The sequence below is a fragment of the Strigops habroptila genome, chromosome 6, assembly GCF_004027225.2.
Source record: "Strigops habroptila isolate Jane chromosome 6, bStrHab1.2.pri, whole genome shotgun sequence".
Lineage (NCBI taxonomy): Eukaryota > Metazoa > Chordata > Aves > Psittaciformes > Psittacidae > Strigops > Strigops habroptila.
The window spans coordinates 22,296,844-22,319,722 of record NC_044282.2 but is presented as its reverse complement, the minus strand read 5'-3'; the positions used below and the strand labels follow the sequence as shown (position 1 = coordinate 22,319,722).

At 38.8% G+C, this 22,879-nt stretch overlaps 1 protein-coding gene across 1 annotated transcript in view; it reads left to right on the top strand.

Moving 5' to 3' along the window:
* Positions 1–16,482: 16,482 nt before the first annotated feature.
* Positions 16,483–22,879, top strand: part of FUT9 (fucosyltransferase 9) — a 99,004-nt gene continuing 92,607 nt past the window's right edge. Inside the window, exon 1 of the mRNA XM_030490070.1 lies at positions 16,483–16,695. Coding sequence (XP_030345930.1) covers positions 16,551–16,695 — 145 coding nt within the window. The 5' untranslated portion in view covers positions 16,483–16,550. The remainder of the gene's footprint in view (positions 16,696–22,879) is intronic.

Below are 22,879 nucleotides of genomic sequence, written 5' to 3'. Positions count from 1 at the left end.
CATGCAGTTGGCAGTGTGGCAGCAACTTGTTACATGGCAAAGGGATATCCACCAACACGATCAAAGAACTGCTCAGCTTCTGAAAAGTGGTTTTGAGCTATTCTCAACTTATCTTTATTCCCCTCCCCTGTTTCTTCTGTCTCTTCCTTTCCTTTTCTAATGTCTTTTCCCTTTTCATTAATCTCTCCTATCCCTTCCTAGTAGTTAAACCAGTCAGTTAAACCTCTTTTCTACATTTTTTCCTAATTACTCAGAGCTGATTGTAACACGGGAACTCAAGAACAAGAAAAATTACTCAACACAAGAAAAATATGCTTTGGTTAACCCAAACCACTGGAATACCCCAGCAGAGATTGGGGTACTCCAATATGTGTGAGAAACACATATGTTACTGTTTTGATTGTCTGCAGTCTCATAGCTCTGATCAATGAACTAATTGAGCTGTGTCAAATTGGTCTTCTGGGCTTTTACTCCTATTAGAAACAATTCCTACTCAAATTTGGAATTAACACATAGAGAAAATAGATGAAGTGATGACTCCTCTGTGAATAGCCTGGATATAATATACATCTTCTCTTTCATCTTCCCTCATAGTTGGAGAGGATATCTCCTTATTCTGGAAAGATAAAGGCAATTTCTTTTCACATTTTCCAGTACCCTGATGTTGCTTAAACTCTTACCTGGTTGTAAAGCAGCTCTCTTTTTACCCTGCAACACTTTTACACATGCTGTCCTACTCTACTGGTATTCCTTACCTGTTTTTCTGTGCTGAATCTTTCATTGCCTTCCTGAAGATTTTTTTCACCAGTGCCACATTTTTCACTTGCATTTATGAGGCCTTGCAAAATCTCAGTCTTGTGTTGCTTTCACTGTATGTTATTGTTGCTATACTATGCATGTGAAATTCAAATGTAAGGATCAAAAATCCTTGCTTTTTGATAAAAATAACTAGGGGACATAATTTTGTACATGACTTTTTTTTTCTTTCTGGTGGCTTTCAGTGGCATTGAGATATCTCTGAACTGCATTTAGAAGATTTTACAGGAGTCTCTGCTCTGGGACTAGTGGGAACTCTTCCTTTGAGCTTCACTGCTAAATTAACAGTGTCTCCCGACTTTATTTCAAAACAAATTCCATCAGGTTTGCACAGGTTTTCAGCTTCCAGTAACATTAAAATTAAATGCAAAATCTTTAAATGTAGATTTCAGGGAAGGAATTCCTACATACAAGGTTGTACCTTCGTTTGGTTCAGCATCTGTCTGAATAGCAACAGAGCAACAACACTTAACTTTTTATGCTGTTGTAGTTGAAGGAGGTATATGTTGTACTGCTGCAAGTTATGCAAACCTTTGAGTATAGTATCATTAATACTTCAGTTATTAGAGATACAGGTTTTAAGGACAGCAATTTTTTTTTTTTTTTTTTTTTTTTGAAGGTTCCTAGGATTTGGTGATAGAAAAAAAATATGGAATGCTGCGACTTTTCCGGTAGCAAGAACAGTTCTTCAAATTATAAACTTTTTTTGGAGAAGAGACAGCATCTTTTGCACTTTGCACACTTAGGTTATGAACTTGCTAGAAGTTCATAGAAGGTCACAGGTGGCATGAAAAACTACTTTAATGACCTCTTTTTTTTTTTTTTTTTTTTTGCTTTCAGCTGCATTTTTCAGGTGAGATAAATGTGCCATTTAGCAAATGCACCCTGACATTGACTGTCCTGCCCACACTTAGTCATTCCTTCACTAAAGAGTTAACTGGGGTTTTTGCCAGTCAGTACTACTACATTTCCTATCAACAAGTAATAACCTTTAGTCTGCTTTTAGAAGTGATTTAAACCCACACTAACTGAAACTCTGACTACCTAGGAAGACTGATTGGAAGGCCCCTGAGTCATGCTCTGACAGATGCACGTTACCATGAACAGAGAATATGGAGAAAACCAGTCAACTGAAGTCATTACTTCTTGAGAAACATCCTATAATTCTTTCAAAGAACAGATGGGTTGTCCTGTAATTGACCCAATTGATGGGAATCAATTTTGATGGGAAAGGGTTCATAGGACATTTAACACAAAAAACATCAGACTTGACCATGAAGACGTGTAAGCAGGAGTAATGAGAACATGGAAAGAATTTGAGAGGGAATGTTTAAACCTGTAGAAAAGTAAACTGTGTGGGTGCCACTCACCCAGTTTACTCTGCATAGGAAATAGTCTTGTAGGCTGGCTGGCTGAGCTACACTCTTTAGTGTGTAAGCATTTTAGTAAGTATTTACCAACACTTATCAGACTTTTCTCTTTGAGCATCTGGCAGCAGCTGATTAAAGTGACTGAAGACCAGCATCTTAAAGTCAAAGTAGAATGTAATTGCCAAATAGGACATAAGATTTAGGAGTATATTAACACAACAAAGAGACCCAATGCATCTTTTTCTGTATGAACTCAGAGGGCCTATCTATTTATCTAGTATGGTCCAGCCTGTTTCTTTCCCTGGGCTGGGAGAGCTAGGGTGCTTGCTGGAGATAGCAGCCAGGTAGGATGCAGCTGTGAATGTTTTATTATATGTTAAACACTGAAATCAACTGATAACTAATAGGTCAAAGAATTTTTCAGTAGTAAAATGTATATTGAATAATTCTTGGAAGAATTAAATAAAAATATGACAAAAACATTTAGATTGTTACATATTTTGTATCTAAAAAAAATGATTCTATGTCTTCCTAAAGAACATGGTATTTCAGCATCAATACAGGTGGTAATTTCTCCTGTAAATTGAATTAGGAGCAGGCTCCATTCTTGCGCTCAATAGATCTGTAATCAAAATCAGTGTAATGCTCAACATATTAGTAAAGCCATGCTTCTTTCCCTTCTACATGTGTTCTTCATTAATGCATCAAAACTTCTCCCCTACAAGCTGTTAAAAGACCAAAAATGAAAAGAAAATAATTCAAATTCAAAACCATGAAGCAGAGCTCTCTATTGACATTAATAATCAATACCTGAATTTCCCTCAGAAAGAAATTCAGCCTATAAAGATATTTGCTTTGGGAAGCATTTGGGAGACATGCATTCTTGTTGCTTCAAAACAGCGGCAGGGAGTCTGAAGCATACTGTTAACACCCTTTTGAGCAAATGTAACTACAGTTTCAACCTATTGAAATTCCTGCTGCATTGCTTTGTATTTAATCACAATCTTTATTGGCATTTATTCATTGTAACTGTACTTTATTCATTTATTCACTTAAATGTTTATACAAAATTGAATGTATAAAATTGTGGCAACATCTTTTATGAGCAACAAATAAAAATTAAGCCTGCTTGCATTGCATGTGCATATCTATTCAACAGATGCCCTCTTATTGTTTGATGGATGCCTGTGCCAGAAAGAGAGCTAGAAGCATATTCTGTTTAGTTTAGAAATAATTGGTCCTTAAAAGATTTTCAGTTTTCTATTCATCAGATGCACACACATATGTATATCTGTACACTCATTTTGTAGTAAAAGTGTCATTTGTGTTTGCCATAGTCAAAATTCTGATTAAAAGGAAGCATGACAGGTCAGAGTCTCCATTGCTAAAGGTCAGTCTGTTTTCATTGCTGTCAGTCATAGCAACAGACCAGTGCCAATACAGTCTAACTGAGAGTATGGCCAGTGTTTCTTGTAATTCAGTGCAAAAAAAAAAATTCTTAACTTTAACTGACTTTTTTTTTTCTTTATATTTTTTTCCATGTCAGCCTAGGATATAAGTTTCTATTTTCTACCAGGAAATAGAAACAGAAAATTTTCAAATTCTCACTCTTTATTATTTTATTGTACTAAATTCTGCATTAAAGTTCCTAAGACTGGTGCCAGCGAGATGGGAATAAGCCATCAAATTATACTTGATGGGTCAGAGCCTAGTTTCCTTTGTGTGTTCTTAAAGAATCAGAGGCCAGAGATATACTATCCCATTTTGAAAACATGCATATATAAGCAGTTAGAATAATATTTGTTCTCAAGTGAGAGGGACCTGGCCCACTACTAGCATCACTGAACATTCCCAAAAGGCATGGCTGGTTGCACCTGCAGCAGGATGCTTTTGTTCTGCCAGACAATATTTCAAACTGTCCACTGGAGAGAGAGGGCATGTTGTATCTCCAATAATGAGATCCATGAATCATTTCTTTGCATGCAACTCCAAAGCCTTTTCTCTTACTTCTGTCCTTTGGGAATTGTTTCCAGTGCAATATCTCTTTTTACCTTCAGTGCTCTGGCCCCCCATCAGAACAGGTACAGCATTTGTCTCAGGTTTTAAATGCTGAGCTTAAAAGAGAATTTCTGGGGAAAAATACTAACTCAACAATCAAGAACAGGGGGTTTGGTCAAACAGTTGCCTCTTAAGGAACTTAATTTTGATATTGCCTCATGGGAGTCACTTAAAGACCCACCATTTCAGCAACAAAACCCCTATGACACTGAATTACCTAATTCTTGGCCACAGTGAACAGTTCTGTGCCTGTTTTGTGCCTCAAATGAGGTGGGACACACAAGTACCTTTACTCTTTCTTAGCTATGGGGTTCTGATCTAGACCATGTGCTCTAACCACATGGCATAAACCTGCAGGAGCAGATATCCCTGACCACACAAGAGTTAACACATTCACTTTGAACTGATCTAGAGCCAGGGACAGTATGCATGAATTAGTAGACCATAGATTTGAGCATTGGCTTGGAATAAATATTTAAAATATTTACATAAATAAGGATGTAATCACCAGAGACTAATATTAATGTCATACCATATCCTATAACTTGATAGCAGATACGAGATGGCAAATGGGGGAATGAAACTTCCACCTGCTCTGAGTGGTTTAGCCCTTTACAAAAGGGTACTGCCTTCAGTACCTAAACCCAGGTAAGAGTTAATGAGCACCCAGAGATGTGTCTACCCAGACTGGTTTTAGGCATCTCTGATGAAGAAGGGAGCTTTAAGCTAAGTTCTTTAATTCAGCAACTCTTCTAATTTCCTTAGAAGTTCTGTATGCTGGGTTTTGTGAATCCTGTTCTGAGGTACCTTCCTGGTCATTAAGTATTTTTCTAATCATTATGGGGAAAATGTACTTACCTAACTTGTGGCTGGGGATGCTGCTAAGTAGAACTGAAGAGGTAGTCTGGCTCACTGCTGCACTGAGCCAAAATTCCCAGCGCAAGTCCAGGCCTCTGAGATTATCATTAAGTGGGGAAAAAAAATCCTATTTAAAATAGTATTTCATGCACTAATTTCAGATTGATGGAACTAATTCTGATAATTATAAATAACTCAAACTAATGGTGACAAGGACTTAAGTGGCAACTAAAAGCAAGCTACAGGCTCTCATTTTAGGGCCACTAGGGACCACTAAGCTCATCTAGTCTGACTTGATGCCTAGTGCAGGCCAAAGAATTTCATCTAATAGTTCCTGCAACAAACAGAAATATTCTTTTCTACAGTGCAAGTTAGAATTAATCTGTGCCTACCTTGTAGCTGAGCAAGAGCATAGCCCTTAAGAAGGCATCCAGTTTTGATTTAAACACTTCAAACGTGAATAAACCCTTGTCCAAATATAAATAAAAAAACCCAAAGAAAATACAAAGAAAAACAAGTCTCCACATTGCTACTCACTGGAAGGTAAAGAAACAGCAAGTACAGCAGTTTTCAGAATTACAAAATTGTGAGTTGCACAAGAAGCTGTATGAGTCCAGTGCCAGCCAAAGATCTATTTCTTTGTTTATTTCCTTTATTCTTCTATACATCATCGAAGTTTTAAAGTAGGTTAATTCTGGAGGCTGAAAGGGTTTTCCTAGTGATTCCAGTCAATATAGCTTTGGACATATTCCAAAACCACTGCAACTAATAGAAATCTTTCATTGTCTTAGACACATTTTGGAGCCAACTCAATGTCTAAAACATGCTCTAAAATACTGAACCACACAATGGGCTATAAGATGAACCCTTTATGACTAATTTTACACTTACCAATAACTAAATATTAAAGCTAAGAGGCATCTTGCAGGCCAATTTATAGCCTAGAATAAAATAAAATAAACAAAAGCTTAACCTTAGTACATGGTACCTAACCTTGCAAAAAGAAGCTTCCTTCAGCTGCCACTTATATGGAAAGATATAAAAAAAGAAAAGAAAATGTTAAGATATTTAAAGACTGACCATAAAATGGCTCAAAATCATATTGCAAATATATATTTACATGTGTAATACATATAGTAGCGGACTCTGAACATGGACAAGAATGGACTGCATTTTGTATTAGCACTTCAGTGTCTCTCAGAAGACACTGTGCATATGCCTTTGTTACAAAGAGATAGTCCTGAGACTGTTTCAGGTGAGAATTTTGTCTATTGAACTGATGTGGTGTGAAGTTACATGTCCAAAGGATTGAAAATAATTCTCAGAGAAAATTGCTGAGGCTTCATTTGTGCTTTGTGGTGCCTGCTGTGTGGTTTCCCACAGGTTGCATCAATTCACCACACTAATCAACAGATGGCAATAAACAAGAGTAATTTAATTACTATTGATGACCACTTTCTTCCTCTGGATGTAGATGGGCAATTACCAGTGACTTTAAAAGTAGGTACTGATGTGAGCCTGAGCCTAGAATCTAATTCTATGTAGTTTGGTTTTTTTTGCTTAATGATTTGGCTGGAAGTTCAAAGACCTAGATTGTGTTTTCAGGTGTCTGTCTTTGGCTGCAGCAAAACTGCTTTACCAAAATGCTCCATCAGAATCCTTATGGCCTTATCTCTCAAATGCAGACATTTGCCAATGCTGGAGTACCCTCAGCATGCTGGAGGTGAACACCAAAAAATAAAACTATTTCATTCCTCATGCAGCCTGGACAAGACTACATCTGGAAACATTGATGCTGCAGATACACGAGGCAAGACCTCAGAGCACTGCACATGTTGCTTGGTTTTCCTTTCTAAAATTTTGCAGTGCTGGCCAAGGTCACTATTACTATTATAGACTATTACTATGGTCCACATGCAAACGTAGAGCTAGAGTCTGCCCACACCATGCCAAACAGGAAACCACCCATATGTACCAGCATGGCTTACACTCCCCCCACAATTTGCATAGCAAAGACCCTCGTTCTCTCAGCCTCATGGCCCAACCTGCATGTATCTATTAATTTATAGCAGAGCTTGGGCCATCATTAGCCAGTTAACTGAGTCATTGCTTTGGGTAGTGAATTTAGACTAAGACTAAAAAAAAAAAATGTCAGTCTTGTTGGTGAGATAGAAATTCCACCTTGCAACTTCTACAGTAGGAATTTAACTCTTGGAAATTCATAGGAAATTATTCAACATTAGAAATTAAAATGTTGGAAAGCTCATTATTATCAGATGATATCTGATACCGGTACAACCGGTACAGGTATCTGACCGGTACAACCCAAAGACCTCTGAAGCTGTACCTTTAACATGATTAGTATCACAGGCAAACACACCTATCTGCTCCTCACCATTGGTAGTAGTCTGGTCATAGCTTGATCTCCAAAGATTAGATTTACCTCATCTAATTTTAGATTCCCAACCTAGGTATCTAGTGTGTCCCATTAGCCAAGTAAATGCAGTATCACCATGGATAGTATCAAGATACAGGGTTTTAAATAATTGGCTTTGTCATTCACAAGGTGGTTTCAGTTTATTTAGTTGAAACTGCAACTGCCTAATGACCAAGTGGACATTATCTAATTTATTTTAGCCTTGCTTAGCTTTATATAATTTCGTGCTGGAGCACCTATTGCTATGGTAATGTTGACATATTTCCTGTAAATAATAGATACTGGTTACACGTAGCTATTCTGGTAATTAATCTATGTAGAATGAATTATCTATGAGTCCAGAATAATTATGCAGTGTAGTGCAATACAAGTGCAGGATGCTAGCAGGGGCTATGGATGTGTGGGCCCAGAGGCTTCAGGGCTTTACATAACTTGCCCCTTATCAACTTCTGAGCACTAAAGGAATGCAGCTTCTGGAGATCAGTGAAACTGATTTCAGGGGTCACTAAGAGAACAAGGGAACAAGTGTATGACATTTGTAATATACAGCATATACAATAAAATTCGAAGGAATTGGAAATTCAAGTCAATGAAGAAAGAGCTAGGTGTAAGCTTTGTTACAAAGTCTAAATAGCCCCAGATTTACACTTGGTTGAGGAGGAAGAAACCATCGACATCACTCTCCTCCTGGCAAAGGACTTGAGATGCTGAGTATTGAAGTAACCAGAATATTGAATTAAAAGGGAAAAGTAAACAATGGCATACAGTGACTGGAGAAAAAAATTAGTTAATAAGTGAAAGATAAGTAAGAAGAAAGAATTTTTGTAAATATTCAACCCAAGACATATGGCGACTGATTTTTAAAAGTGCTGAGTGCTCACATCTGCAAGTGAGGTGTATTTGAGATGTGTTCTGGCTGTACAGAGTGCTATAGCAATTCTAAGTATTCTGAAAATAAGTTTGCCAGGGGCCATATTTTTAAATATGTTTAGGCATCAAAAATTGCAAAAATCCTGCCTACAGGGATTTCCAAAAGGACCTGAGAAGTTAGATGCCTGAAACCCATGAGGAGGCGTTAGTATCTCCTTAGGTTAATGATCTCCTTGGACTAATTTGCCTACCTGCTCTTTTAAGGTTTAAAAAAAATCTGTCCCCAAGTATCTGAAAGCTGGCAGCATAAATGAATTGATATTTTTGGCAGCGTTTGCCTAAGTGACTCTCTGCCTCACTTCCTTTTGTTTAAAAAGGATAATAATACTATCTTGTGTCACAGGGCTGTCAGGAAGATACATTGAGCTAAAGTCTTCGAAGCATTCAGAAACAAGGGTGAGCAAGCTATTGAAACATCTTAGCATCTGATCACGTGCAGATTTACCCTACAGTGCAGTGTTTAGATAATGTAGACAAAATACAACTCAAGCTATAGCTACTCAGCAGAATCAGGCCTGTGAAGAGGATTTTGAGGGGTGAGATCTGTGCTCTCTGCTTTTGCTTTCTTTTTTTTTTTTTTTTATTTTTTTTAGGAATGTGTGACTTCAATTACAAAAAAAAAACCAAACCCACTATTAAAAAATATACAGACATCTTTAAGAAACTCTTCAAATTTCACACCATTATCTGAGCCAGAATGACTTCAGCAATGAAAGAGACTCATCATCTCACCAGTTCTGCTATCCTGATTCATAAGCTACTTAGTGTATCAAACAGAAGTTTAAAAGGCAACTTGATCATGGTTCATAAGGACCCAAAGGAGACTTCTGGTATTTGGGACACTATAATCTGACAGACAACAGCATAACAAGATTCAGTTTCTGGATAAGCTAGAGACAGAAAAGTACAAATTAGGAAGAAGAATCAAATTTTAGCAAGGAGGGTAATTAATCATTGGTGCAGCTTACCAAGGGAAGAGGCAAATTTATCATAACTCTGTAATTCAACATTGAATGACTTTCCAAAGGGTGGGACACAAACAATAAATTCTGGTGCTAGATAGAAAAAGGGAAGAATAATTCCTACCTGCAGAGGAACATCATTGTCTGTCCTGGGATATGCAGTCATCCAGACTAAGTCAGTGTCATCTCCTCTGTCTTAAAACGAATATATCTATACTTGTCTGCCTTTCATGATGAGCCAAAGATGGGCACATACCATAAGATGTATAGCATGTAGTCATTGATCCTTAATGAATATAAATTAAAACACTGTCCTGGACTTCTACTCTATCATCAATTAAATAATAAGCTGATCAAAGAAGAAGGAAAGAATAAACTACATTATAGTGTGATAATTGTTTACATTCAGGCATATGCAATGACATTTCTGGTTTTTGCTTCTGTTGTCATTTACTTGCATTTGCTTTCAATGACATTATTTCAAAATAAATGAAGGGTTTAGGTATTCCAGAGACTATAGTTCTTCTCAAAGGTAATATAGATGATAAGAATAGATTTTTTTAACTCTTATTTTTTCCCAGCATTAAACATAAGTAAATATATAAATAAATGTATGCCATTAGTTTTGAAGGGGTTGTATCCCTTTGTATCAACCATGAATTTTCATCTTAATTTGTATGTTCCTACAATTCAATGCAGTTTAAAAGGTAGTTAGAAAACCTTCACAGAGAACAAGCCACTTTCTGTTGGACACTCCATCTGGGACATTTTAGCCAATTAAGAGTGACAAAAATTGAGATAGTAACAACTGATAAATGGGGAAGAGAAAATTCTCGTGCTAGCCACTTTGAAACTCTTGCATTTTCACATATCTTTTAGTTTGTGACTATCATTTCTCAATGATTCATAAAGTGCATTAATGATTTTATGTGTTTAGCTTCAACCAGCATAAACAATTTGAAATATTCTACTTGCTCTGCAAATCTGCAAAGATTTGAACATTAACTTATCATTAATAGGAATTAAAATCTTTGACTATATACATACTTAAGGTGGAAGTTTCCAGAGCACCAAGTGGCTTTTTTTCACCACATCTCCTGCAGCTTCTCAAATCCCTCTGTGGGCTACTAACTTTGACGTGTCTGCATACACAAATTTTCATGGCTGCTTCCCACTCCATTGCATATTTTTCTTACATCAAAGGAGCTTGAGGCTTTTCACATCTCCCAGCTGTCTAGCTGATGTGAACACAGGATTTGGAGCTGATTGATACATTATCATTATTACTAGCTGTTATTTGGAACCATACTGGTGGTCCATGATTCTGTTGTCCTACATACTGTAAAATGTGAAACAAAAAGATGGTTTGTGATTCCAAACAGCTCATGGTCCTTCCAGACGAATGAAGCCATGAATGTTAGAGAAGAGCTCAGAACAAAAAGACAGATCTATAATTAATCATTAACCATTGTAATGAATTCTGAAGAAAAACACTCAGAGAGAATAGAGGATTAGCTCTCACATGGGTGAAAAGACTTTTAAAGTTTAATATATCCCTCCAAGGACAATGTAAAAAGGGGTTCTATGGAGTTTAATGCTTTGCTTGTCTCCAATAGTTTGTCTTATACATACAGAACCATGGTTCAAATATAAAACATGTTCATTTTTCTAACTGTAGGCTCTGCCCAACCAGACTGGGCTTTACATGAAAAGGTTATATTTCTATTCTCCTCAGTGTTAGCAGTAAAGACTGCCAGACAAACTGGGACTTTGGATATTTTCTTCCAGTAACGCACTCAGTAACATTTCCAATATTCTGCCATCTGTATCAATCTGATGTTAAGCTATGCCTATATTGTAGACTTCTGCTGACATAGCTTTGAGAGCCACTGATATGAAAATGTCTTCCAAAAGCTGCTGTTGTAAACCCACTTGTATTTAAAGCAAAATAAAAATAATAAAATCCAGAAGTTTAGAGCTTTTAGCAGTTGAATTTGCTCAGCTGTTTAGCTTGTTTATCTCAGAGGTAACCAGATAAAGTATGCAATATATAGCTTTCACAAGATAAGCTGTGTCTTTACTAGGAAAGAGTTGCTGCTATGGTACACTACTGTAGGAATACTTTTAAATCATTCCTAGTGAAGACATGGTCCTTATGAACAATTGTGTTGGCGATACACAGAACAGACTAGACTTTGCAGTGTAGCTGTATTGGCTTGGTTGTATTAGCTAACGTTCAGAGAAAATGGTACATTCTTTGTTTCCAAAATTCCCAGATTTAATATTGAATTATTAAAGAAACAAATTGCTGATGTTTTTATGCTTTTTTTTTCCTGCATTAAGCTTAATTTTAGTACACCACTGCTGGAATATATATATATGTAGCATCAACAATATAATACTGGCACTCAAGATAGGAGTCAAGGCAGGAGAAATCCATAATTAGATTTTTCTCAGTACATCCATCTTCATTTATCCAAGAGGCCAAAGTCATTATTATTTACTCAAGAATCTCCTTGGAGAGTAGAACTGTAAAGATTTACTGCATATTATGAGAATCTGTAAGTATGTTGAAGTTCCCTAGTTCCATTATTTGTCCCCTTTACATTTGTTTAAAATAGGAAGAAAGTTATACCAGTATTTTATGTTTCGTTTTTGATGATATCTTCCCTTTCCTAAATTGTTCTTGTAATGGAAAAGGGGCAATTGTATTTAATTTCTTCTCTTTGTTTCATTTTTCACCAGATGATATAAGATTACCTGTAAAGTTCTTTGTGTTTGGTATGAGAAAATGAAAAAACTCATGACAGAAAGTCTTAACTAGAGAAGCTGTACTTTTCACGTCTGTCCTCAGTGGAGATTGAGGCTTGAATGCCACAAAGCATGTCTCTATAGATAGTGACACCCCAGACCACTTTGGATTCACGAGTGAAATCCTTGCTTTATCTTGGGCTGTTAGAGCACAACACTTTTCCAGGATCGGTTCTATGAGACATAGTGCAAAGGCATCTAATTTTAAATCTGATTGTCTGTATAATGTGAAACTGCTATTCAGCAAAAAGCCTTACTCAACAAAAATGGCACTGTGAGCACACACACACACACACAAAACCCAAATCACAAAACCACTGTAGCATAGATTACATAATTTCACTTAATCTTTGTTTTTTCTCGATAAAACATACGGAGCAAACAAAATATTTGGTGAATAAATGAAAGCTATAATAAAGCCCACTAGCTACACAGAAGATATTTTTAGAAGTGATTTATTTTATTTTCTCTAAAATAAAGGCATTAGCAGATACTATCAATGCGCCTAAGAATGGAGACTCAAACCACTTGGATATGAGAGTTAAATGTGTTCAACCTGCTGTAAAGTAAAATCTGAGAACATGCAGTTCTTTCTCAGATTCAAATATTAGTAATATTTTGTGTTATTTTTTATCTTAATCATATCCAAAACCTCAGCCTGGGTTCAGCTTTCATTGTACAACACACTTCCCATCCAGATCTAGGATCCTACTCATTGTCCCACAACCCTGCAAACTGCACCAAGGTCATTAAGGCTGATTGCACAGCACCAGGTACTGGCATTAGTCAATCCAGGAATCAGGGCCAAGTTTAAGGCAAGCCATAACTGATGACTGTCGAGAACAGTAAGCCAAAGGATGATAGATTTTTAAATGATGCAGTTAACCCGCAAGCCAGCAATCAATTACAAATAGGAAAATGCACACAGGACTCCCACGAGCAAAAGAAGCCCTGCCACTGCAAACACTGGTGGGACTAACTATATGTAAACATCATCAGTGGAAGAGCACATGTTTCAGCACTGCATGTAAGTTTTTAGTAAATGCTTAAATCTTCTTACTTTGAAAACATGCCTCACATAAATGTTCAGATCATGTAAGGTAAAAAATAGACCCGCATTTTCTTTTACATAGTTTTGATAAATATCTATTTTTGGGGTTGGGGAGCTGTTAGAGGAGGGGATTGTTACATTTTGGTTTATTTTTTTAATTGTGTTCTGTTTCTTTTGATCTTTATCCTGTTTTTTAGAAAGTTATTTTCTATGTTTTTTTTACTTTTAAAACATCTATTAATATCCACATGTTTTCCATTATGTGAATCAAACCTTTTATCAAACTGTGCTCTCAGAAAATATGTTTTGGAACCTTCAGAAAACAGAATAGGCATATTTCCAGTCTAAGGTGGCAAGCTCAGCAGCCAGCTTTTTCAAAGGCAATTTAGGTAGCAATGGTATAATCACAAAAGGCGTACACTTTCTCTCCAATGAAAAAAAATATTTACTGCTTTCATGTAAAGGGTTTATAGAAGAAGTGTAACCTCATATCTGAGAATAAACCAGTTCACTACAATGAGTCTGAAATGTAAGGGTTAATGCTTATATTCTTCATAAACAGAATACTACTATAATTTAAAAACATAAAATCTTGATAAATCCTTGTAAGGAAACATAAATCCTTTTACATACATATAAAAAGCATGCAAGAATCTAAAGTGAGCCCTGTAATTTCCTGAAGAACTGACGAATTTCCATCAAAATAATTTTGGTGAAAAAAAGTTTTCTGTGAGCATATATGTGCTTGCTTTGATGCAGACTCAATTTGTAGTCAAAGCTAGAAGAGAGCTAAAGTCATTCACCTGAGAACAGACAGGACCTCAGCGGTTCATTTTCTATTGTGAATCTCTGGGAAAACTCCATCTCCCATTTCTCAGGAATTACTCTAACTACCAGGTGACTATTACACTGGGCTCAGTTGGCCCTGCTAGAGCCGTTCATCAGCACCTACAGAGCTAAAAAAAACCAAACACTATATTAAAACCTGCATTAAATGTACTAAACCCCTGTATTAACTATGTTAAAGAAAAAAAAAAGAGGCATAAATTTCTGTACCACTCACACTAGATAAATTCTCGCTCAAAGAGGTCACAATATATGCAGAACCCAAATCATTCCCGCTGCCTGGTTTCCCTTCCCTGCCATCTCTTTTACTAGACTCTAGCCCTTGCTGAAGGCAGTAAGTATGGGGGAAGTTACAGAAATCTGCAAGTTATAGGGGTGCTCAGATCTAATCCCAGGACTGAGACCAGAGAAGAGAAAACCACTGAAAGATTAATTTGTTAAGAACTTCCTTGTGAGCAGCAGCACCTTAAAATGAAACATTGAGTCTTGCTCCTACTGGTTTACAGATGCCCAGAACTGGACCTAATAATTTTACAACATCCCCTTTCCCCCTCCCCTTGCCTACTGTATATGGTGGCTTGGTTGAGCTTATGGAAACCAGAGGGCGTCCTCTGGCCAGGGGCTGTAACCTTCCTTCTAAGTACATATTTTTGACAATAGCTGCAGGGGATCAGAAGCAGATCCCTCACTTTCTCTCAACAATTTTATGAAAAAGATGCACAGCTTAGTACTTTTTCCTTTTCCCGGGGAGTTCTTACTAGCTCTTACAGTGGCATGCAGTACTGAAACGTGTGCTCTTCCACTGGTAATGTTTCCATAAATTTAGTCCCCCTGTTTACAGTGGCAGGGCTTCTTTTGTTCACCCCAACAGTGAGCTCACAGTGGGTTGAACCAATTCCCACCATGATTACAGAAATATTCATAATTGTCTTTTGTGAACTTTGGGTCAGGCCTTTCTTTTGGAATAAACCTGTTAGGAGACCAGACCAATTCTCTAAGCGCCTGTAGCCCTTACAGCAAATCAGCAGTTGGAAATGTGGAGCTGCGTGGAAATCTACCCAATCTCTCTCTTCCCTAGCTTCACAAGTGGGAGCTGTTGATACCTGCACGGCTTTTGGTACAATGCAGAGCAGAGCATCAAAAGTTAATAATCCACAAGCCATTCAGAAACGTCTAGGACAGAGACACTGACACCAGGGAATCATATGTCTGCATTGAGCAGCTAGTAAATTGCTTACTTGGAGGGCTCACGAGAAACACAGATGAACCTCTGAAGCAACTACTTGGCAGGTAAGGCTGCTAATGTACTTTAATAAATAGCGCTGTGTTCTCATCATCACTGCTGTATCTTTTCCCCAAATGTACTCGCAGCAGTTTATAGACATTACATAATGCAGAGAGAGTTCAGAGCAAGGATAAAGAGTTGATGGCCAGCTTTGGTGTGCGTGTTTATTTGACACACTTGATTTACAGGTCTCTTGTTTACACAGTGCACTTTGATATGTTGTTTCTTTTATTTTTAATGTTAAAATCATTACTCTCGACTCTAAATAAACATCCAGGAAGTTCTTTAGGTTTCGGGTGAAGGCTTGAAGGACTGCTTTTGAGAACTATTCCATTGTATGGTTCATTCCTCATACAGTCAATGATGACCGTAATCTGTATGTTTTCCTCTTGTTTACCGCCTTTTTTCCCTACCACATCACTGGTTTGTTTCCTCCTGCCTGGTGGGAAAAAAAGAAAGAAAAAAGGAAGAGCAGGATAGAAGATGGGCGAAGGCTAAAAGAGGTTTTCCTTTCGGGGTTGGAGGGCTCTGGGGACCTCCTGCCCTTCAGAGGAGCAGGTCGCCCTTCCCGTGGGAATGGGGGGCGGGGGAGAGAGCGCGCCACGGGGACGCGCCGGGGGCAGCAGCGCTTACGCGCCCACCGGCGCTGCCTGCGCGCCCGCCGCGGCCCTGGGGGGCTCCGGGGCTACCCTGCAGCGGAGTGCAGAGAGGGGGGAACGACCACGGGGGGGACCGCGGCTCCGCGGCGGGGGGAGCGGAGGGACCGACGAATGGCGGGATGGACGGGTGAGGGATGGAGGGATAACGGCTAGAGGGAGGGTAGGGTGAGGGATGGACGTATGGAAAGATGGAAGGGTGAAGGATGCAGGGATGGGAGGACGTGGGATGGAGGGATGAGGGGCGGAGGGAGAAGAGATGGAAGACTGAGAAAATGAGTGCTGAGGGAGAAGGGATGAAGGGTCGGAGGGCTGCGGGAGCGAGCGCCCGCGCTCTCCAGCTGCTCCCCCTCCGCTGCGCGCCTCCGCGCCCCCACCTCCCCCTCTCCGCTCCGCTGCTGCGCGTGCCCGCGCCCGGGGCTGACTCTCCCTCGCATCCTCCTCCGGCGGCGACGGCGGCAGCGCCGGGGATGGGCAGCGAGAGCGCGCCCAGGAGCAGCCCGGGCCCCGCCGCACCCCCCTGCTCCCGCGCCCGCTGCTGCGCCTGCCCCGCCGCCCCCCGCGCCCCAGGGGCAGCGCTGCCACCGCGCTACCCGCAGCCCCCGCCTCGGACGGGTGAGTCACCGGGCCCTGCTTCTCCCCCCTCCAAAAGCACCTGCCGTGCACCCCCCGCTTCCTTCCCCCGCGCCTCCCATCCCGGAGCGGCCCCGGGGATGAGCGGGGGGAGGCCCCGCGCTCAACCCTGCCCCCGGCCCGGGGGAATGGCCGGGGGTCCCGGCGCGGGCTTCCGCGCGCCCATGCCCGCGGTGGCGGAAGGTCCGCGGGCAGCTGGGGTGTCCCCGCGGACCCGGGGGCTGCGGGGGAAGCGGATCTCTCCCCGCTATCCGTTCCCGCGGAGGTCTTGCACACGCACAGCCGCGCACATAGACACCCCGGCAGCCCCGCGCCCCATCCGGGGCCAGGACTCCCCTGACCCCCCATCTCCCCGCCGCCGTCCGCAGCACCCCCCACCCGGGAAGGCTCGGGAGAGATGGGGGGTAGCGCTTTAACTTTTGCGAGGGACCGTCTGAATGCGGGGTGGGCCCGGCTGCTTCCCCCGAGTCCCACCCGGGAGGCGGCGGAGGGTCCGGGTCCCCCCTCCCGGGGCCCCGGGCGCAGCGGAGCGCGGCCATTCCCGCGGGGCACGGGGGGCGGTTTCGGGCGGGACTCGGCGCTCGGTTGGACTTTTTTGAGCCTCCCCCAGAAACAGTGAATGAAATAAAGCTTGGGGGCTTCGGGGTGGGAGAAAGAGTCCGTGCTTGTTTTGCTTTCGCTGCCCAGAGCCCGCAAATGATGGGATGCTGTGTCTGAAAAGCGTTTTCTGGTTTTTATGTGTCATGATGCACACGGCTGGTTGTAGGTAGTGTAGTAACTATTCGTATCCCAATAGTTCCCTGTCGAAGGGTTGTTATGGCAGCAGCACTTCTCCCTTCTTTTATTTAGCATCTCTGGCTCAGAGCAATGTTAAAGACCTGGAAACTGCCTTGGAGGAAAAAAAAAAAAAAAAGATAAAAATAAAGAAACAACCTTTTGCCTCTTTGCCAAATAGCCAACAAGTATGAATATAAAATTTACTCTAAATCTTCACTCCCTTCTCCAGAAGCTGGTGCTGTGATAACACTTAAAATTGAAGGAGGCTGCTGGAAAACATCTTTTTTCTTTTTTTTTTTTTCCCCCACAATTCATGCTTTTGTTAAATTGTGTTGGAGGTTTTGCTTGGGTTTGCATTGTTGTTTGGTTTTTCTTTGTTTGTTTGTTTGTTTTTCACTTATACTTTTTTATAGCATCCTTTCTCACAGAAGATTTCTTAGTCCTGCATTGCACTGGGTAAAGGAATTCATGCTGTTCCACATACAAGTAATGGACAACATTTGCAGAATGAAAAGCTTGTAATTCTGTAGGTTTAGCTTTTCTGTAGAGTTTGCAGGATGATGAATTTTTTTCTTGCGACACAGAGAGGAATCTGCATGAGACTGATCAGAAAGGTTTCATCACATCTTAACTGCCATGACTGGTGGCACCCTGAAATAATAAGATTTAGAGGTTATTACGGATATAAGTTTCTCTGTCACCTGTGATGGTCAGTCTGTTGTCAGCCAAAACACAAATAGTTGTGAAGGAAACACTCTGATTCTGATTTCAGTTTAGCCAGTAGTGTTCTATTGAACCAGCATTTAAACCATGAAGCCTTTGATGAGGACGGATGTTAAAACCACATGAAATTGGTAGAAGGCTATATTACTTTGCAGTTTTTACTCTGTCTTTGTATAGGTACCATCTGTTGTCTTCAACTGCACTTTGCTTGAGTAGAGGTTAAGCAGTAAATGATAAGGGCAGAAGGATTCTGTCCTGGAAGCTCCTGCATTTTTATTTCCGGCATAATATTTGCAGACTAATAATGATATTAAAGGATAAAATGTTATTGAATTGTGATATCTTGTTTCCAATTGTACATTTTGCAATAAGTTTGGCTTATCAGTAGGAAAGGAACACGAGTGTGTAACTGTTTGTTTAAGAATGAAAAAATGCTGTCCCAGGATGATTCATGTGTTGAAAGACACTAGATTCAGGTTAAATAGGTGAACTAAAATAATGTAGTGCAGGTGATCCGTAACTAATTTTCATTGCTTGTAATGAAAACAGGCACTCCTGTCATCTTCAAACTAGAAAAGAGAAATGTTGGAAGAGAGATGAAGAACAGCAAAACAGATATTTTTAATGACAAAAAAAAACCTCCTGAATAAACCTCAGATATTTCTGAGGGAATGCCAGCACATTTCTTGGTATATCTGTGGTCATGATTCTGAACCCAGCTAAATCAGATGAGATTCTCCCTAGGCACTGTTGTGAGCAGAATCAAAGACATGTCTGCTAACCATTTTTGAGGAACCAGGATGTGAAAAGATCATTTGTATTTTTCCCTATTGCCATAGCTAGAAGGATTTATTTCATGTCTCATATGGAATATTCTACACTTTACCATTCCGAGCTGTACTCAAGCCCATAGTTCTTACCTGTCCAGACAGCTCAGCTGAGATAATTCTTGTAAGAAAGAATAATATACATACAGCGAGGGACAGTGTCAATGGGACCAACTAGTTAAATAATAGTCATGTTAACTGGAGAAAAGGTTTGACTTTGAATGATATTTTCAGATCTGATACCACTAAAATTTCATTTTAGGTGGAGGGAATAGCATGTTAAAATGGCATTATTTGGTTTATGGTTCTGATATGAAAGGACTAGCTGAATTTAATCAAGCTGGAGAGCAGATGTTTCCAACTTCAGCGACTTAAAAATATCCTTCATGATTTAAAAATAACCTTAAATTGTAATGAAGAAAAGACAAATTTGGACACTCTGAAAAGGGTTATAGCTGAACTTACTTGATACAAATGAACCAACACTTACTTTTTTTGCGCTTATTTAACATTAGACAGAGGTAAAATGGAGCAAAAAAGAAAGCTGAAAAACCCTGTCATCATAGGAAAATACACAGTATAAACCCTGAAAGACTGTTGTAAAAATTACCCAAGAGGTTCCAACTTTAAGGTTCTGAATCCCTTATGGCAGCCAAATAGAAAAAGCCCCCCTGACTTCAGTAAGCATTAACAGCTGGAGCGTATTCTAACAGAATGGATGGGTAAAGTTAATTTAATTAAGTACCATAAGAATTCTGACAGGTAGTTCCTAAACTCAAATTGGAAATGTAGGGATTTTCTTCATTTAGGAGAATGTCCTGGCTCCACCAAAACTGAGTTGGAGTCTTGCCATTCATTTCACTGGGGCAAAAATGTCACCCTGAGAATTATATTTCAAGTGACTTTTGAAATACGTTGCATATTATACTTAATTTGGTTTTAATTTGTGTGATATTCTATTTAAATGAAGTTACCTTTGCCAAGCTTGAGTTATTAATTAGTTATTAGCAATCATTTTCCCTTTCCTTTTACATTTTTTTAAATGTCAGTTTTTCAGAAATGGCAAGAAATACAAAACAGTCTGCCTGTACGAGTGCACTCATAAGCTGAATAATTCAAAGCCAGTACTGTCATTTTGCAATCACATTTTTAATATTATGCTGTCAAAGTCATAAAAAAGAAAATCAAATGTGACATCATAGAAGACAATGTATATAGCTGACATGACATCCCAGTGTTTTAATTTCCCCACTTATATTTAGTGTTTAATGAAGATAGACTTTTCTTTCTTTCCTCTGTGGAAACTCCTAATACAAAATATTAAATGTTCAGAAAAAATGATGAGTATATTTTCTTAAAAAGAGATACACCTCTTATGAAGAAAAGTCCCTAACGTAAAGGAAATGAAATCCTAAAAGGAGACAATGTAAACCTTCACTGGGAAACACAGATAATTTGTAGCCAGTTAGAAAAACTATCATCAGGTAGGTTTTCTAGAATATGGAAGGTATCATTTTGACAAAGGACAGTTTATTAACTGTTCCTACCTCGGTATGTACCTCTGTGTAAAAAAAGACACTAATGCAATTTCTCCCTCAAAAAGCATGGTCATTTCTGTGGGGTGTTTCTGCTGTTTTTCCTCCTAAATTAAATATATTTAAAGCTAATGAAAAGAGTACCAGATTGGCAGAAATGGAAAATGAAACTCTGTTTTTGCCCAGCATTTGTGAGGCATAGAGAGCAACAGTGCAATGTGGTGACCCCATATGGAACTGCCATTTCAGCCTGGCTTGGCTGAGTACTTGACATGGAGAAAATCTTCACATACCAAGATCTTCCAGGTGGCTAAGGACCTCTTTGCTCCAAGTGCCCAACACACTAAAGAAATTTGCCTAGAATAGGATTTTGTTTGTTATCCTCAGCCTCTGTCATCCTTAGAGAAAGCACTGCTGCTTTCAAAAGTGCTGAGTAAGTTTTTGAGATCCTCTAAGAAATGGAGTGAAATAACCCGTTCGTTTCACACAGGCCACAAACCAGCTTTTAAATCATGATGATTTTCCATCACTACTGCATGTTGGCTGTATTCGAATCAGTGAACTGGAGGTGAAAGGCTCCAAAAATGTGATTACCAATCTCCTGAGACATTTAGTTCTTCAAGGATATCTTACTGGAAATACTTGTATTTGTATTCCACAAATGGGGGCAGAGAGAAAAATGAATTAGTAACACACAAATATTTTTTGTTTTTAAAAAATCTTTCACACTTTTTTCTTTTTTTCATTTTCTTTCTTTTTTTTTTTTTTAATTTTATTTTGTAAAGAGACTGTTAATTCCATATTGTCAGCTATTTGGTTCTGAAATACATATATAATCCATAAGCAAACAGCTGTATAGTTGTTTATATTTCATTACCACATAATGCTACATTTTTTTATCTGACAGTAGCCAACAATTTACTCATGCAATCCCATACCCGGCTAAAATAAACCATTCCAATACTAATGTTTGGTGTGTTGTTTTTTTCCCCCTAATGTCTGCCATTCAACAGTAGAAAATTTCAGAAAACAAATTAAATAAATATAAAATAAAAATCTGTTGTTTATAATGGATCTATATATACAATGGTTTATTTTGTATAAATTAAACTTACTACTCTTTTGGAAAAAAATCCACTTAAAACCACTGTAATTGTTTTATACTACAATCTAAACCTACTATGTAAGTAAAGCTATTGAACTAAGGGAAGGCACCAATTGCACACCAAAAGTGAATATTTAAGTGCTAATCCAGATGTTCAAAGGTCTCTTGTTTTTTCTGCAGATGTCTTCTTCTTTTAGTTTATCCAGGACAGCAACTATAGCAATTTCAAACTGAGAAAATGTGTTAGAACTGAAACCACTGGAAAGCCTGTTTTCCTATTCCATGGGAATGGGATGGAGGAAGAGATCTATAAGATCTAATCTTTGAAAGACGTGATGACTTAAACATATACTTCTTTCAAAATTATTTCTTATTTAAGATGTGTGTTGTGGGTTTTTTTAAATATTTTTTTAGTTTTGCATTTATCTAGCACCTTTATTATTGTTTTATTTACCTAATAAATCCTAGAAAATATTTTCTTTATATATCAACTTCCATCACAAAGCATGTAGCTAACATTAAAACATTAATCATCATTTGCCATATTAAAATGTCCAAATTAAAAATCTGATCAAATGACAGATGTAGACTTCTTTGTAATTAGCAAAAAACAGCATCAAATTTTGTATAATGCATATATTTGACTGTTGATTAGTTTGCTTTAATGGCTAAGAGTGAGTAATGCTTAAATATTCTTTAAGAAAATGATGCTAAAAAGCATGAATCTAGTCAGAATTTAATGCATGGTGTCTTTCTTACAGATTTGAACTACAATTCAAGTTAGAACTTTAAACTACTTTGAACAAACTCTGCCTGTACTTAATCACTAAGCATCTTGTTTACATTTTTGTCTTTACATTTTTGTCTTTACATTTCCTTACAGTTCGTTCTGCAGCTTTTTTTTTCTTTTTCACCTATTTTTTCACCCCAGATGGAGGCACTGGGTAGGAGTTCAAAATATTTTAAAATAGGTTCTGAATTATTAAGCAGTATTAACTCCCTATATATTCAAAGACTTTCTTCAGATGAGTCACCATATCTTAGGAAGTCAGGTACCAACAGCAGTACCCAGAGCAGATCACTAACCAAGGACAGATGGATGCAGGTGGCAAATAGACCATGCCAGATACCATGGGGTGAAGCAGGCTCATAAAGCAACAAAACCAGTTTTCTCTGCTTATCAGGGCGACGTTTCAGAG